The sequence below is a fragment of the Phyllobates terribilis genome, unplaced genomic scaffold (genome assembly GCF_046119375.1).
Source record: "Phyllobates terribilis strain yellow unplaced genomic scaffold, ASM4611937v1 Scaffold_11__3_contigs__length_659146591, whole genome shotgun sequence".
NCBI lineage: Eukaryota > Metazoa > Chordata > Amphibia > Anura > Dendrobatidae > Phyllobates > Phyllobates terribilis.
The window spans coordinates 544,784,866-544,801,860 of record NW_027362771.1 but is presented as its reverse complement, the minus strand read 5'-3'; the positions used below and the strand labels follow the sequence as shown (position 1 = coordinate 544,801,860).

General features: G+C 45.9%; 1 protein-coding gene across 1 annotated transcript in view; it reads right to left on the bottom strand.

The window, feature by feature from the left end:
* LOC141166837 (serine protease HTRA1-like) overlaps positions 1–5,149 on the bottom strand; it is a 37,168-nt gene extending 32,019 nt beyond the window's left edge. The window contains exons 1-2 of the mRNA XM_073653931.1: positions 5,111–5,149; positions 2,079–2,283 (exon numbers count right to left, since the gene is read on the bottom strand). Of these exons, the coding sequence (XP_073510032.1) occupies positions 2,079–2,261 (183 nt within the window). The 5' untranslated portion in view covers positions 2,262–2,283; positions 5,111–5,149. The remainder of the gene's footprint in view (positions 1–2,078; positions 2,284–5,110) is intronic.
* Positions 5,150–16,995: the final 11,846 nt, after the last annotated feature.

Genomic DNA, 16,995 nt, shown 5'->3' with positions numbered 1-16,995 from the left:
CACAACACTGAACTCTCACTTCCTGGTTCTGGAACCTAACCAAAGATTTTCCTAATGTGCCCACCCTCTATGGGCTGTCATCACACAATTAACCCCTTCACTGTCCTTCATGTCTGCAATACTACTGGCAGACTTAACCTGTCATCTGCACCCGAGACAGCGGTATCTTGTGGCTGGTTACCAATACTACAGCCCACAAGGAAACACATCAGGGACAGAGCATTTATTCACATCCTGTGGCCAACCATAGCACTGGGTTCCCCTTTACTCTACTGGGCTGGATTATCACAACTAACCCCTTAAGGGGACCTAACTGCAGCCCAGACAGATCTAACCGTCTGGAATATCAGGGCCGGCACCAGGTTTTTGTGGGCCCTGGGCGAAAGAGTCTCAGTGGGCCCCTTTAACACATACCACGATTCATGATGCACAGATACAGCAGAGAAATATAGATATATATAGTACAATACCGAAGATTTCACTTCTTACATTACATGAGCTATATCTATTGTAAATTCTACAATTGCTCAGAAACTGGGGAATTCTTTCAACGCACAGTGCAGACCGGACAGTATAGTCCTCCATACAGTATTATGGGCCCCATATATGGCTCCATGAAGAATACTGGTCCCCATATAACGCTCCATACAGCATACTGGTCCTCATATAATGCTCCATACAGGATACTGGTCCCCATGTAATGCTCCATATAGGATACTGGCCCCCATATAACGCTCCATAGAGGATACTGGCCATTTTATAACGCTCCATACAGAATACTGGCCCCCACATAATGCCCCATGCAGGATGTCACCCCCCCTTATAATGGCCCCACGCAGGATGTCACCTCTCCACCCCATATAATGCCCCATGCAGGATGTCACCTCTCCCCCTCATATAATGCCCCATGCAGGATGTCACCTCTCCCCCCCATATAATGCCCCATCCAGGATGTCACCTCCCCCCCCCATATAATGCCCCATGCAGGATGTCACTTGTCCCCCCCCATACAATGCTCCATGCAGGATGTCACCTCTCCCCCCCATATAATGCCCAATGCAGGATGTCACCTCTCCCCCCCTTATAATGCCCCGTGCAGGATGTCACCTCTCCCCCATATAATGCCCTATACAGGATGTCACCTCTCCCCCCATATAATGCCCTATGCAGGATGTCACCACTCCCCCCCCATATAATGCCCCATGCAGGATGTCACCTCTCCACCCCCATATAATGCCCCATGCAGGATGTCACTTGTTCCCCCCCATATAATGCCCCATGCAGGATGTCACTTGTCCCCCCCCCCATATAATGCCCCATGCAGGATGTCACTTGTTTTCGCCCACCATATAAAGCCCCATGCCTCCATACATATAAAAAAAAAAAATCAAATACTCACCTAACTTCTCACCTGCTGCCGCTGCTCCGGGCCCCTGGGCCCCTCACCCGCGCCGGTGTCTTCCCGCTCTGCGCTGCCTGTGACGGCTCAAGACAGAGCGCGGTGTAAAGAGGGGAGAGCGGGCGCTGACACTGGCACCACACCGCTCACAGGTCCCATAGCGCGCCGGGGTCCCCGACGGTGAGTGGGCCCCCCCGCCTGCTCAGGGCCCCGGCACTTGCCCGGGTGTGCGGGGTGCTGACGCCGGCCCTGGGGAACATACTCTTTAACCCTTTTGATGCCAGAGGGAAGCTACTTCCTTCCCCACTACTACACATGCATGACAAAAACGAAGATATGGGCCTCTGCCTTATGCGGAAGAAATGGTTAAAGAAATACATGCCATATACCAGATGTTGGGAAACTTTTTCAAGACTTCAAGTAAAGCTGTTTTTAACTTTTTTTTAAAATGGTTGTTGGCATCCATGATTCATCGCATGAAATTAAGGTAGTTAAGGCCCCCATTCCATCTTACCATTTGTGGCCTAAAAAGAGGCAAGCAACAAGTTCCCAAAACCACACGCACACTTAGGGGTTCCATGGTAGGGTGTATAGGAATACGGAAGTAACCGTCGGCCCATTCCGTTCTTTTTAATTGCCCTATTATTAGTGGGATAACAGGCCGGTCTCTGGTACTTACATCTGGGTCAATCTTAATAAGTGCGATATCCAACTTCTGGTCAATGTCTTTGATCTTGGCATCGTAATGAGCCCCGTTTTTTACTTCTACTTTAATCCTCTGCTTGTTGGTGAGAACATGTGCGTTTGTTACGATTAGTCCATCCTCAGACACAATAAATCCTGAGCCGCTGGACACGGCCATCTCCTGGCCAGTGAACGGAGACCTACAGCAAGAAAACACCGGTTATATTACGTGTTATAGGAGCACAATTCACCTATTATCCAGTCTTGTGGCTGAACTGTCCATGGCCTGGCCAAGGCAAGGTGCCTTTTTGGCATTCCTCCTATTTCCCTGACTCCCAGCACCTGGCGCACAGGTCCTGGCTTCTTATTAACAAGAATTTCTTCATTAGATTGATTAATTCCTTGATTACAAAGTCGGTAAGTCCCGATTTACCACTCACACCACAGAGTATGGGCTACTACCCCTACCCACACATAGAACAATCTGTGGTCCTACTACCCCCGCCCACACATAGAACAATCTGTGGTCCTACTACCCCCGCCCACACATAGAACAATCTGTGGTCCTACTACCCCTGCCCACACATAGAACAATCTGTGGTCCTACTACCCCTGCCCACACATAGAACAATCTGTGGTCCTACTACCCCCCGCCCACACAGAACAATCTGTGGTCCTACTACCCCCGCCCACACATAGAACAATCTGTGGTCCTACTACCCCCGCCCACACATAGAACAATCTGTGGTCCTACTACCCCCGCCCACACATAGAACAATCTGTGGTCCTACTACCCCCGCCCACACACAGAACAATCTGTGGTCCTACTACCCCCGCCCACACAGAACAATCTGTGGTCCTACTACCCCCGCCCACACATAGAACAATCTGTGGTCCTACTACCCCCGCCCACACATAGAACAATCTGTGGTCCTACTACCCCCGCCCACACATAGAACAATCTGTGGTCCTACTACCCCCGCCCACACACAGAACAATCTGTGGTCCTACTACCCCCGCCCACACAGAACAATCTGTGGTCCTACTACCCCCGCCCACACATAGAACAATCTGTGGTCCTACTACCCCCGCCCACACATAGAACAATCTGTGGTCCTACTACCCCCGCCCACACAGAACAATCTGTGGTCCTACTACCCCCGCCCACACAGAACAATCTGTGGTCCTACTACCCCCGCCCACACATAGAACAATCTGTGGTCCTACTACCCCCGCCCACACATAGAACAATCTGTGGTCCTACTACCCCCGCCCACACATAGAACAATCTGTGGTCCTACTACCCCCGCCCACACACAGAACAATCTGTGGTCCTACTACCCCCGCCCACACAGAACAATCTGTGGTCCTACTACCCCCGCCCACACATAGAACAATCTGTGGTCCTACTACCCCCGCCCACACTGAACAATCTGTGATCCTACTACCCCCGCCCACACATAGAACAATCTGTGGTCCTACTACCCCCGCCCACACAGAACAATCTGTGGTCCTACTACCCCCGCCCACACATAGAACAATCTGTGGCCCTACTACCCCCGCCCACACATAGAACAATCTGTGGTCCTACTACCCCCGCCCACACATAGAACAATCTGTGGTCCTACTACCCCCGCCCACACAGAACAATCTTTGGTCCTACTACCCCTGCCCACACATAGAACAATCTGTGGTCCTACTACCCCCCGCCCACACAGAGCAATCTGTGGTCCTACTACCCCTGCCCACACATAGAACAATCTGTGGTCCTACTACCCCCGCCCACACACAGAACAATCTGTGGTCCTACTACCCCTGCCCACACATTTGAGAAAGCCTGTGAGTCCTGCTCTCCTGCCCAGACATTGAGAAAGCCTGTGAGTCCTACTACCCCTACCCACACATAGAGAAAGCCTGTGAGTCCTGTTCTCCTGCCCATACATTGAGAAAGCCTGTGAGTCCTACTACCCCGGCCCACACATAGAGAAAGCCTGTGAGTCCTATTACCCCCGCCCACACATAGAGAAAGCCTGTGAGTCCTACTACCTCCGCCCACACATAGAGAAAGCCTGTGAGTCCTGTTCTTCTGCTCAGACTTAGAGAAAGCCTGTGAATCCTACTACCCCCTCCCACACATAGAGAAAGCCTGTGAGTCCTGCTCAGATATCGAGAAAGCCTGTGAGTCCTGGTCTCCTGCTCACTGATGCACTGCTATGTATAGCTAAAATCATGATCTGCTATGAACGCCAGCCACGAGCCGGTAAGAACAGGAGGATAATAATGACAGGTACGGGGGTCTTCAGCAGACCCTTGGCTGTCATGACAACTCATTGGCGTGTCACAGACGTGCGCCGATGGGAGCGTGGAACGTCATTTTAATTATTTTTTTTGTTCATAAAGCAATAGTACACATGAAAATAAGAAACTTTGTACTATATCTTATCAGACAAATCTGCTTCTTTCTCCTCTTGGACTGATCTTTTATTCTCAAATAATGGATAAAATCTCTAAAATAGATATTCAGTGAAAACAGATTTTCCCATTAGTGAGAAGGGAGATGACAGTTGGTGCTCAGAAAACTCTATGAAACTTGCAGTAGAAAGTCTGTGTCGGCCTCTAGCTACTCCCCTCTCCATTGAATTTTATAAGCACCAACTGTCATCTTTTATCTCAGCAACGAAATAAAATCTGTCTTCACTGAATACAAATTTTATCCATTAATTGAGAGAGAACAATCAATCCAAGAGGAGATAGAAGCAGATTTCTCTGATAAGATGTATTAAAAAGTTTCTTATTTTTATGCGTACTATTGATTTTTGCATAAATAAAAATGAAAACGACGGTTAACCTTTTTTTTTTTTAAAGATGACTACGTCTACAAAGAAGTTGGTATATCTTTGAGTCTATTTCTAGTGTTAGCCTTAATAAAAAAAAAAAAAGCCCAATTTATTGGTTGGCTTCTTATAAATGTGAACTAGTCAACTCCTAATTGGATCTCACCCATGAAACTCAGGTCTTGATGATTACCTTCTAAAGAGTTCCAGATGGACAACGGCAGGAGCGATCTTCTGCACCACGTCAGCTATGAAATTAAACTTGTATCTCAGGCTGTTGGGGTAATGTGAACCTTGAAAAAATATTTTTAAAGCTGTTAATATGCCAAATAAATCTAAAAGTAGATGATTTCACAGGAGAAGTTCCATGTCATCATAGCTTTTTAGAGCAATATAGTTTATGAAATAGGTGGTGAGTGATTTAGATTATATTTATTTGATATTAGACTGTTTGTCAACTTTATTCTAAAAGTAGGAAAAAGTTGCTTTTTTAGAGACTACTTCCTCCTGAATTCTTACACTTCCCTGGAAAAACAAAACTGAATATAAAGCAATAAAATAGTTTTTAAAGGGGTACTCCAGTCAATAATATTCATCAGCTCTGAATGGAATGAAACAGAATGGAGGTCAAGCATGTACATTGCCGCATCATGGAAACAAAGGAGAGTTCTTGGCTATTCTGTCAAAGAATTAAGCAAAGCAAAAATGTGTCCTCTATCTAAATGGATTAAATATAGATGTACATTACAGTAGATATAAAATGTCTACAGTTTTTGTCATCTAAAAAATATTCCACCAAGAAGAATCATTTCAGAACTCCAAAAAAAAATCCAATTGAAAAATACACTGAAATCTTTTCAGGTGGAAAAATAAAAATAAAGAAGTAAAATAATGTGGTTGCATAAATAAACACACCCTGAAACTAATACTATGTTGAAGTACTCTTTGAATTTATGACATCATTAAGTTTTTTAGGGTAGGAGTCTATCAGCATGGCACATCTAGATTTGGCAATCTTTGCCCACTCTTCCATGCAGTAGCTCCAAGTCTGTTAGATTGTGAGGGCATCTCCTGTGTACAGCGCCCTCTTCAGGTCACTCACAGATTATAATTATCAACTGGGTTCAGGTCTTAGTTTTCAGGTGAAGGGAAATCTTATAGGGGTATTCTCAAGTTTGAAAGTTATCTCCTATACATAGGATAGGGAATAACTTTGAGGGAACAGTGTGGAGAAGGCCCTTTTCTGTTCCCCATGACTGTGCCCAGTGTACAAGGTCCATAAAGACATAGTTGGGAGAGTTTCATGTAGAATCATAGAATCGTAGAATGTTATAGTTGGAAGGGACCTCCAGGGTCATCATGTGGAACCCCCTGCTCAATGCAGGATTCACTAAACCATCTCGGACAGATGTCTGTCCAGCCTCTGTGTGAAGACTTCCATTGAAGGAGAAATCGCCATCTCTCGTGGCCTCCTGTTCCACTGATTGATCACCTTCATTGTGTTACACGTACGCCGCATAAGTTCAGATAGGGGCGACACCGGTTACATGAATTCGTCCCTGGGGGAACCGTTACTTAGGGCGACCATAGGCTGCAGCTTCTCTCAGGCACACAATAGATTCAGTTGCTGACCAGACACATCTGACAAGATTCTTCATAAACGGTAGAACAGTAACATTTAATGATGTACAGCCAGTGCAATGCAAATGTCTTTTTGAGCAACAGGCTCCAGTAATAACAGTACAGTCTCCTTTGCAGCACAGCAGTACACAGTCTATTATCTGGTAGCACCGTACAGCACAGTTTTAATGCATACACAACCACAGGCTTTTCCTTCACAAGGACTCAATAGTACACAGCATTCTTTATCCTGCATGTAGATGGAGGGGGGGAAGGGTGTGATGAGGGAGATGATCTCTATGACATGCTTCCTTCCAGTCTTTATCTTCCTGGCCGATAATACTCCACACTGTTAGCTCAGGGAGTCTAACTGACCTTTGTTTAGCTTCCCTCCTAACCTGAATTCTGTTCCCTTACCTTCTGTGAGATACAGATCATAAGCCACCTTTGTCTTTGGCTCTGGCCAGACAGTAAACAACTTTCCCACAATCCCCCTGGGGCTCTGCTAAAACACTCCCCTTCTCCTGTGACTGTGTTAACCCATCTAGTTGCTGGATGCTTCTGGAGCACAACACTTCCTGTCTCATGTGCTTGTGTTACTTCTAATATTTGCTAAATGCTTTTAAAGCAACAGCACTATTTCTGCATGTCACACTCTTCCCTCCTTTTTGAATGTCGTCCTCGACATTCGTCTTAATTGGTCAATCTGACCAATTCTGAGACAGTGATGAAAGTTGGATAACTTTATATACAAATTGGCATTGTGAAATTGGTATAACGTTCATAAACATCGATAACAACCTAATCTTACGACCTTTTTCTTGTAGGATGCCTGTAAGAAATAAACAACACAATTAAAACAATCAGCATCTCTTCAGCTGGAGCTTTTCGTACGTCTTCAACCAGCTCTCTTTCTATGCTTTAACAGTTCTTTGTTTCTACAAAGTCTTTTAAGGAAAATCAAAGCATGAAAACAAGTTTTTCCACCAGGCAACATCTTCCATACTGCCTCTCTGTGGTCAATACCACTCAAGTGAGCTTACCTGGTCCGCAGGCAGAGATACCTGTTTCCAGTCGACAGTCCTTGGCACTTGACTCGGTTCACTAAGTATCTCATTCGTCAGCATCACAGGCCTCCTCACTTCTCAAGTCGACATCCTCCTGGTGGGTTGTTCCTCAGAGACCACGGGTTCTTCGGTCACAGAAGTTTCTTCCACCGCACTCATTTCCCGTGCTTCCTCAGATGCTCTTGGAGCTGCCTCTGTAAGTTCCTGTACTTCTCCTGAGTCGCTTGTTTCCACACGGTCTGGTAATTCCGCTCCTCCTGAGTGTCGATCTGCCTCTTCAAGGGCCGGTGTTCGATCATCAGATCTGAATTGGACTTCATCTGTACTCCTTGGTATGAACTCTGGAGCCTCAGGACTTAGTTCACTCTCCTGAGGATGGTACTTCCCTCTCCTTGCCGGTCCGAGAAATACAACGGTGTGTTCTTCTACATCGGAACTTTCAAGGTCACTATCCACTTCCCTCGGACGATGTCGGTCTACTTCTGGGAAGTCTTGTTGTGGTGGGAGATAATCACAGGGTAGTAGTAAATTCTGATGGACTATTCTGGTTTTCTTGTCTCCCGTTTCCAATCGGATTTCATACACTGGGCTGTCATCAGCTTTCCTCCTTACGACCACATACACCTTGTCTTCCCAGTACAAACGAAATTTTCCTGGACTGCTTTTCTCACGTACATTCTTGTCTAGCACCGTCTTCCCGGTGCCAATTCTGCTCCATAACATTTTCGATCATAGTAGTCCTTACTCTTGCTCTGTCCTTGCGTAACCACTTTGGACGCTATGTTGTATGCCTCTGCCATCCTTTCCTTCCATTTCCGAACGTACTCCGGATACGTTCTGTAAGTCTCTGACACTGGAGTATCGAACATGATGTTGATTGGCAGTCTTAGCGATCGTCCATACAGTAGGAAAAAGGGTGAGTAACCCATTGCATCTCTCTTTGAACAGTTAATGGCATGTACGACTTTTGACAGAGAACTCTTTCAGTCTTTCTTCTCATCAGCTGTTAAAGTGCGCAACATCGACAATAATGTCCGGTTAAAACGTTCCACTTGTCCATTACCTTCCGGGTGATAGGGCGTTGTGTGGGATCTCTGAATTCTACAGTACTTTCCTAGCTTGGCAAAGAGCTGGTTCTCAAATTCTCTTCCTTGGTCATGGTGTAACCTCGTAGGTAACCCAAACCTCAAAGCAAAATCATTGAAGATCTTCTCTGCTGCTGTTCGATCCGACTTATTGGTGGTGGCATATGCTTGAGCAAATCGAGTGAAATGGTCCACCACCACCAAGATGTATTTGTACTCACCCTTGCCGTCTCGAGTTGTAGAAAGTCTATTGAGACCATCTCAAACAGATACTGTACATAGTTTGGATGTTGCCCATAGGATCCCGGGTTGATGTGTTGGGACGTTTATCTTTCAGACACCCACACTCACTGGTCACGTACCTCTCAATATCTCTCTGCATGTATGGAAAGAAGAAGCATTCATGGATCAAATTTGATGTCCATTCCACTCCCAGGTGTCCCATGTTTTCATGGAGTTCTTTGAAGACCAACCTACGGCATACTCTAGGTAGTACAAACTGCCGGTTTTGTCCTCCTTTACAATACAGGATACTGTCTTTACTGAGGTAGAGCTTCGTCCATTCTTTAATGAAAACAGATTCTGCTGGTGACTCATTGTCTCTCTCCCGTTTACTTGGAAACCGATTTGTCCACATAAAGTAGTATTCTACCAATTATCTGATCTTCCCTTTGTGCTCTACGAATTTTCCCTTTTGGTAGTTGTTGAATTGACCGGGAGTGATCTTGTTCTCTCGCTTTTATGGTGGTTTCCACCGTCAACGGACACCACAATGGTGTGTCTTCCTCCTGATAAGCTTGTACTGCTTGGGTAGTGCTCTCAATTGCTTCCAGATTGACTTCCTCTGAGCATTCTTGCATGAACTCCTCAGGCTCTAGTGACATTCTTGACAATCCGTCAACATCCGCATTGCATTTTATTGGCCTGTACTTGATGCTGAAATTGAAGTCAGCTAGTACAGCGACCCATCTCTGACCCGTTGCATTCAGTTTGGCTGTAGTAAGGACTTAGGTCAAAGGGTTATCGTCTGTGTATATCTCAAACTTTTTGCTGTAGTAGAGATAATCTCTTAATCGTTCACAGATAGCCCATTTCAATGCCAGGAACTCCAATTTTCTGGAATGTAGATGGTAATTCTTTTCGGCGTCTGTCTATGTTCTAGAACCGTAACCGATGACTCTCATTTTTCCATCTTGATGCTGATACAGGACAGCTCCCAGTCCAACTTGACAAGCGTCACAATGAAGAACAAATGGTAAGTTTAAATCAGGATATCCCAAGATGGGTGGTTTTACCAGGTAGTCTACTAGGTCTTCCAATACCTCCTGGTGGTCTGCTGTCCAGGGAATGGGCTGTTGGTACGAAACGGCGTTGTTTCTTTTAAGCCCTGTCCTACCTGCGTTCTTCTTTTTCTCCATGGGTGGTGTTGTTTCTGTTGTACCCCCCCAATAGAAGGTATAGTGGGGCGCAATCCTGGAGAAGTTCTGAACGTAAGTACAATAGTAGGAGAGGAATCCTAATATCTGCCTCAACTCCCCAACGGTAGAGGGCCGCTTGTCTTTTAAGGCCGTTACCGGAGCAATTTCTGCTGGGTCCATGGTATACCCTTCTCCGGACACAATTTTCCCTAGAAATCGGACTTGTCTTTTGAGCAGTTCACATTTCTTTGGGGTCAACTTAACTCAGTGTTGTTCCGTTGTAATATGGTCCTCACATATTCAACATGCTCCAAGAAGGTGTTGCTGTGTACCACATTGTCATCCAAGTACGGCTGTCAGATATCGTCCCTCAATCCTTCTAAACATGTATCCATGCTCCTCTGGAATTCTGCTGGAGCTGAACTGAGCCCAAACGGTATGCGGATCCACTCATATAATCCCCACGTTGTGATGAATACTGTCAAAGGTCTACTGGACTCTTCAACAAGCCCTTGGTGGTATGCCTTACCCTGATCGAGGACAGAGAACCAGGTGTTTCCTGATAGACTATCCAGCATATTTTGGGTCTTTGATATCGGGTGTCGATCAGGTACTGACTTTCGGTTTAGTTCCCGGTAATCACAACAGAATCTCAACGTACTGTCCTTCTTCCTAACACATACAATAGGAGAGGAATAAGACAGCTTCGACTTTTGGACCCAACCTCTGTTGATGAGATCTTGCAAATATTCTTTCACTTCACAATGTAATGGTGTTGGCACAGACATGTAACTTCTGGTTAATGGGGTCGTGTCTTTCAAATAGATTTTCAAATGTAACAACGGGATACAGACTATATCAGAGTCATCTTTGGAGAACGCATGACACTCTTCTCTCAGCATCTATTTTGCTACCGCTAGATCTTCAGCACACAAGTGTTCCAGGGGTACTGGGGGATCCCAGGACCCCGAGGTGGGTTGCGCATTTTCCTTCCCTGGGCAACTCCTGTTCCTTGGTGGGGAGACTGAATTCACTGTAAACCCCTGGACTGGTCTCACACTGGCTGGATATACCATTTTAATGGTTTCGATGTGACCTAACACAGTCTTTGGATCTAGTCTAATTTCGTGTTTCATAATATTAATCACCGGTACTGTCACTAGAGCAAAACCACCAGTAGGGATCGTAAGCACAGTCTCACCTTGAACTAGGCCTTCCAGAAGTTCTGAGGAGTCTTTTGGCATGAACAGTCTTTTCTGCACTTTTCTTCCCGGTTCTACCCGGACTCCACACCTCACCCCCACCATTTGGTTTTCAGGGATGATGGTTGGGCGCAAGTCTACCTTGACTTCTTTTAGGTCCATTGTATTCAGTGCTTTCTTTACTCTATGAATCACGTTTTTCGCCACGGCGTTGGGTATGGCGAGCGATGTGGCAGTTGCATCCACCACCAGCACCACTGCCTTGTGTTTCGTGATGACCTCACTGATTATATTATAACCCAGGATAGGATCTTCTGCCACGTTCGGATCACTGGTCACGAGAAAAGGTACCAAAAGCTCAATGGTGTTGCTGTTCTTCGTGGCCCTGAGTTGTAAAGTCACTTCCACCCAGCCTATGAAAGGGATTTCGGTCTGGTTGACGTCTTTGCCGTGGAATTCCACTGGTCCCAAGAGTTCTTTTAGTGGCCGAAAGCAAGTGTGTGGCAGGTAGCGCCTTCTCCATTCTTCATTTAAAAGGCTCGCTTGGGCTCCTGTGTCTAACAGTGCTTTTACTAGAGGAGTCCATCTAGATGGCACTGTATAAAGCACCTTTCACTGATTAGGCTGATGAGGCTATCTTTACTGACCGAGGAATCCTCCTCCTAGGAGTACATTGTTTGACCTCTGCACTGGGCATTAAGTCACTGATGTCCCTGTCTCCCTTGCAGCTGTTGTAGACGGGAACACACTTGGGGATAGTACTGACGCAGCTGTTTTACCTCATATGCCATTCTGGGGTTAGGTGAGATTTGGATTTGCTTCTGGGGCCTCCTCCATGTCGCGGTTACCAGTCGCCCCGCACTGGTAACCTCCTGTCTTTTAACCCAAACGATCGTGATCATTGGCATTCCTTGGCATAATGTCCTTCCTCACCACATCTTAGACAGTGGACACACACCGTACTCTAATTTGATGAACGGCACGCTTCACAAGCTGGGTATCTTCTGTTTTGTAACCCACTCTTGGGTCTGAGGTATACTGTTTCTGGCCTGGAACGAATCAACTTTTTCACCTCAATCAACTCGGCTCGCAGTTCTCCTATTACTTCCTCCCAGTCAGCACTGGCAGTCCTCTCTTTTGTTGGTGATTTAAGGTTCCCTCTTGGAAGTGGCACTGGAGGGTCTCTATGATGATCCCCGTACGGGCCACCAATGCTAGACGTACGCCGCCTAAGTTCAGATAAAGACGAGACCGGTTACATGAATTCACTGGAATCCTGGGGGAACCGTTACTCAGGGCGACCATAGGCTGTAGCTTCTCTCAGGCACATGATAGATTCAGTTGCTGACCAGACACATCTGATAAGTCTTCATAAACTGTAGAACAGTAACATTTAATGATGTACGGCAGTGCAGTGCAAATGTCTCTTTGAGCAACAGGCTCCAGTAATAACAGTACAGTCTCCTTTGCAGCACAGCAGTACACAGTTTATTATCCCGTAGCACAGTACAGCACAGTTTTAATGCATACACAACCACAGGCTTTTCCTTCACAAGGACTCAATAATACACTGCATTCTTTATCCTGCATGAAGATGGAGGGGGGAAGGGTGTGATGAGGGAGATGATCTCTATGACAGGCTTTCTTACAGTCCTTATCTTCCTGGCCGATAATACTCCACACTGGTAGCTCAGGGAATCTAACTGACCTTTGTTTAGCTTCCCTCCTGACCTGAATTCTGTTCCTTTGCCTTCTGTGAGATGCAGATCATAAGCCACCTTTCTCTTCAGTTCTGGCGTGACAGTAAACAACTTCCTCACAATCCCCCTGGGGCTCTGCTAAAACACTCCCCTTCTCCTGTGACTGTGTTAACCCCTCTAGTTGCTGGATGCTTCTGGAGTACAGCACTTCCTGTCTCTTGTGCTTGTGTTACTTCTAATAGATAGTTGCTGAATGCTTTTAAAGCAACAGCACTACTTCTGCATGTCACACTCTGCAACAGCACTACTTCTGTTTGTCACAATTTTTTTCTAATATCTAATCTATATCTACTCCTTTTCAGTTTCATTCTCTTTCAGTTCTTCCAAATGTGGAAGAACATGACTGGCCACAACAGGTCGGACCTCAGCCCCTTCTAACAACCTTCAGATGAACTAGATCGGAGATTATGAGCCGGCCTCTCCTCCAATATCAGTGTCTGTCCTCACAAATGTTCTTCTGGATGAAGGGGAAAAAATTCCCACAGACACATGCCAAATCTTGTAGGAAGTCTTTCCATAAGAGTGGGAGCCATAATAGCTGCAAAAGGGGGGACCAACTCCAGCTGTAGGTTGCAGGCCTATGCTGGATTCTTGCTTTTTGTGCAGGAATGAAGAGTACTATATTTTATTTTTCTTATGCATAATGGTGTCATTATTAATTTTTAAGGGAGCTGTCTGCTCATTATTTGTTTAAAAGGGGACATTCAAGAGGCATTATATGTTTTCAAGGGGCACTCCGGGAGCTTTAGTACTGGGTTAGGAGGTGCAGTACTTGACTTGCCTTGGGCTCCAGCAACCCGCTACGCCTACAGAAGATATCATGATTGGTCAGATCAGGTATAAAATATATCCCGGGCCCTTTCTTTTCCTGACACGCACATGCACCAGGAGTCTTTATATTACAGGCTTCCCTTATATCCCCCACATGAGCTCAGCCAGCATGTTCTCGCATGACACTGACTCACAAACACACACTCAAAAGGTATTTACCCTGCAGAAAGCTGCCTGTCACCTCCAGCTACGACACACATGATCAACACATCTAGCTCCTGCGGCTCGCTTCCTTACCAACACTAATGTACATTTCCAAGAAAAGAGAATCCCGCCCTGAACTGAGGTACCCACGTACAAAATACTAAAGAAATGGTGGCAATTATCCAGAAGGTTCTATGAAGAGGAGTAACCATTGCAGGTGCTGAGGGAGCTGACGTCCCCACAACCTGGAGCCTGTGGGGCCTCAAAGGTCCAGCGATATGTAAGAATACACCTGGGTTTTATAGTTGGTGGTTGGGGCCCTGTTACTGATTTTACATTAGGGTCCAGAAACTTCAAGTGGTTTTATGAGTGTCTACCCTAACTAACGACATCAGGAAATAATTTATCATGAATCTCCAAAATTTAGGATATAGAGTACATAATAAAACGTATTAGTCTTTTTTGTACAGGATTAGAAAAAAACAGCACCACACATGTCTTCGGGTTTTGTCTGGTATTGCAGCTTGGCTCTACTGAAGTGAATGAGGTTGAGCTGAGATATCACACACAACCTGTGGTCAGATGTTGGACAACCTCTTTAACCACTACCCGACATCTGTTGTGCATGTCAGGTGTGGGTATAAGGAGCGGGCTCAGGTGCTGAGCCCACTTTATATGCGGCAGTGTTATACAGCCAGCACCTGCCTCTCACAGCAGTAAACAGGTCTACCTCCGATCGCTGCTGTTTAATCATTTAGATGCTGCTGCAAGTCCCTGACAGCTTAAATTGCTCACTTGCACATGTGCATTGGCTACCGATGTAATCGCGGTGCTGATGAGTTGCCTTGGCCTCGGGGAGAGGGGGTGTGGGGGTCTACTGAAGACCTCTGTCACTGTCATTTTGGGCCTTCTATGAAGCTTAGCTTGAAATACTATATACTGTAGTACTGTATACTGTGGTATTAGAGATTCATGTCACTTATATAAAAATCTAAAAAATGGAATACAAGGTGATCAAAACATGTTGTGTGCCCAAAAATGCCACCAATATTTCACTTTTAATTTACGTCACTTTTGTAGCATAAATTGATTAATTTGTTGGGTGGACTTGGTCATGCCCTGTCAATGAGCCATGGCCGAACTATGATGGGTTCTAAACAGTTTACAATGAGTGATGTATATTAGGTAGCTTTTGGCACATGAATACTCAATTTGAAAAGGGAAAAAAGAAGTTTCCAGACTCTGGACTTATTCTCCTCTAAGAACAAATATCATTAACAATGCCCAATCCTTATCTCCGACACTTGTTATCCTGGGAGCAGTGGCGTATCGCTAATGGTGGCATGCTATAGGGCCCATGAGACAAGAGGACCTGGCTTCACACTTTCAGGGTTATCGGCATGCTGGATGCCGATACAGTTGAAAGCAATGATGGAACAGATGGCCTTCAGCTCTCTGTTTCTGATCTCTGAAATCTCAGCACCGCGATCACTACATCACGCCCGCTGTGTGGACCTTCGGAACACAAGCTGCAGAGACCAGAGCAACAGGGAATAGGTGAGTAGTTGTTTTTTAATCAATGAGTATGGGACTGTCACTCCGTATGTGCCTATATACTGTGAGGCCATCATACTGTGTGTAGGGGGATGTGGGGCCATCATAAAGTGTGGGGATCTTTCGGGCCCATCAGCTGTATGTGGGGGGAAAGTGGGAATAATCAAACTGTGTGTGGGGTTGTGGGGATGATCATACTATTTGGACTGTGATGTGGGGGCAATTATACTGTGTGGATGGTTGTGTGGGGGCGATCATGCTGTGTGAGGGCGAATATATTGTGCGGGTCTGTGTGGGGGCAATTGTACTGTGTGGAGGGCTGTATGGGGGTCTTTATACTGTGTGAAGGGCTGTGTTGGGGCCATTGTACTTTATGGAGGGCTGTATGGGGGCCATTATACTGCGTGAAGAGCTGTGTGGGGCGATCATACTATGTGGAAGGCTGTGTGGGGGTCATTATAATGTTTGGAGTGCTGTATGGGGGTCATTATACTGTGTTTTGAGACTGTAGCTGCAATTATACTATATTTTTGAACTGTGAGGGCCATCATACTTTGGTGTGGGACTGTGGGGGTTTCATTATGTGTGCTGGGCAACTGTGGAGACATCACTGTGTTGGGGGTTTATCATAGTGAGTGAGTAGTTTTTTTTAATCAGTGAATATGGGGCTGTCATTCTGTATGTGCATAAATACTGTGAGGCCATCATACTGTTTTTAGGGGGATGTGGGGCCATCATAAAGTGTGGGGAGCTTTTCGGACCATCAGCTGTTTGTAGGGGGAAAGTGGAATGATCAAACTGTGTGTGGGGTTGTGGGGATGATCATACTATTTGGACTGTGATGTGAGGGCCATTATATTGTGTGGATGGTTGTGTGGGGGCGATCATGCTGTTTTGGGCCATATATATTGTGCAAGGCAGTGTGGGGGCTATTGTACTGTGTGGAGAGCTGTATGGGGGCCATTATTCTGTGTGAAGGGCTGTGTGGGGGTGATTATACTGTATGAGGGAGATCATACTATGTGGAATGCTGTGGGGGTGGCCATTATATTGTGTGGAGTGCTGTATGGGGGCCATTATACTGTTTGAAGGGCTGTGTGGGGAGATCATACTATGTGGAAGGCTGTGTGGGGCTCATTATATTGTGTGGAGTGCTGTATGGGGGCCTTTATACTGTGTTTTGAGACTGTGGCTGCAACTATACTGTGTTTTGGGACTGTGAGGGCCATCATACTGTGTTGTGGGACTATGTGGGTAATGATACTGTGTTGGGGGACTGTTGAGGTCATGCTATGTGTTGTGGGACTGTGGGGGTTTCATTATGTGTGCTGGGAAACTGTGGAGACATCACTGTGTTGGAGGTTATCGTAGTGGATGAGTAGGTCTTTTTTTTAATC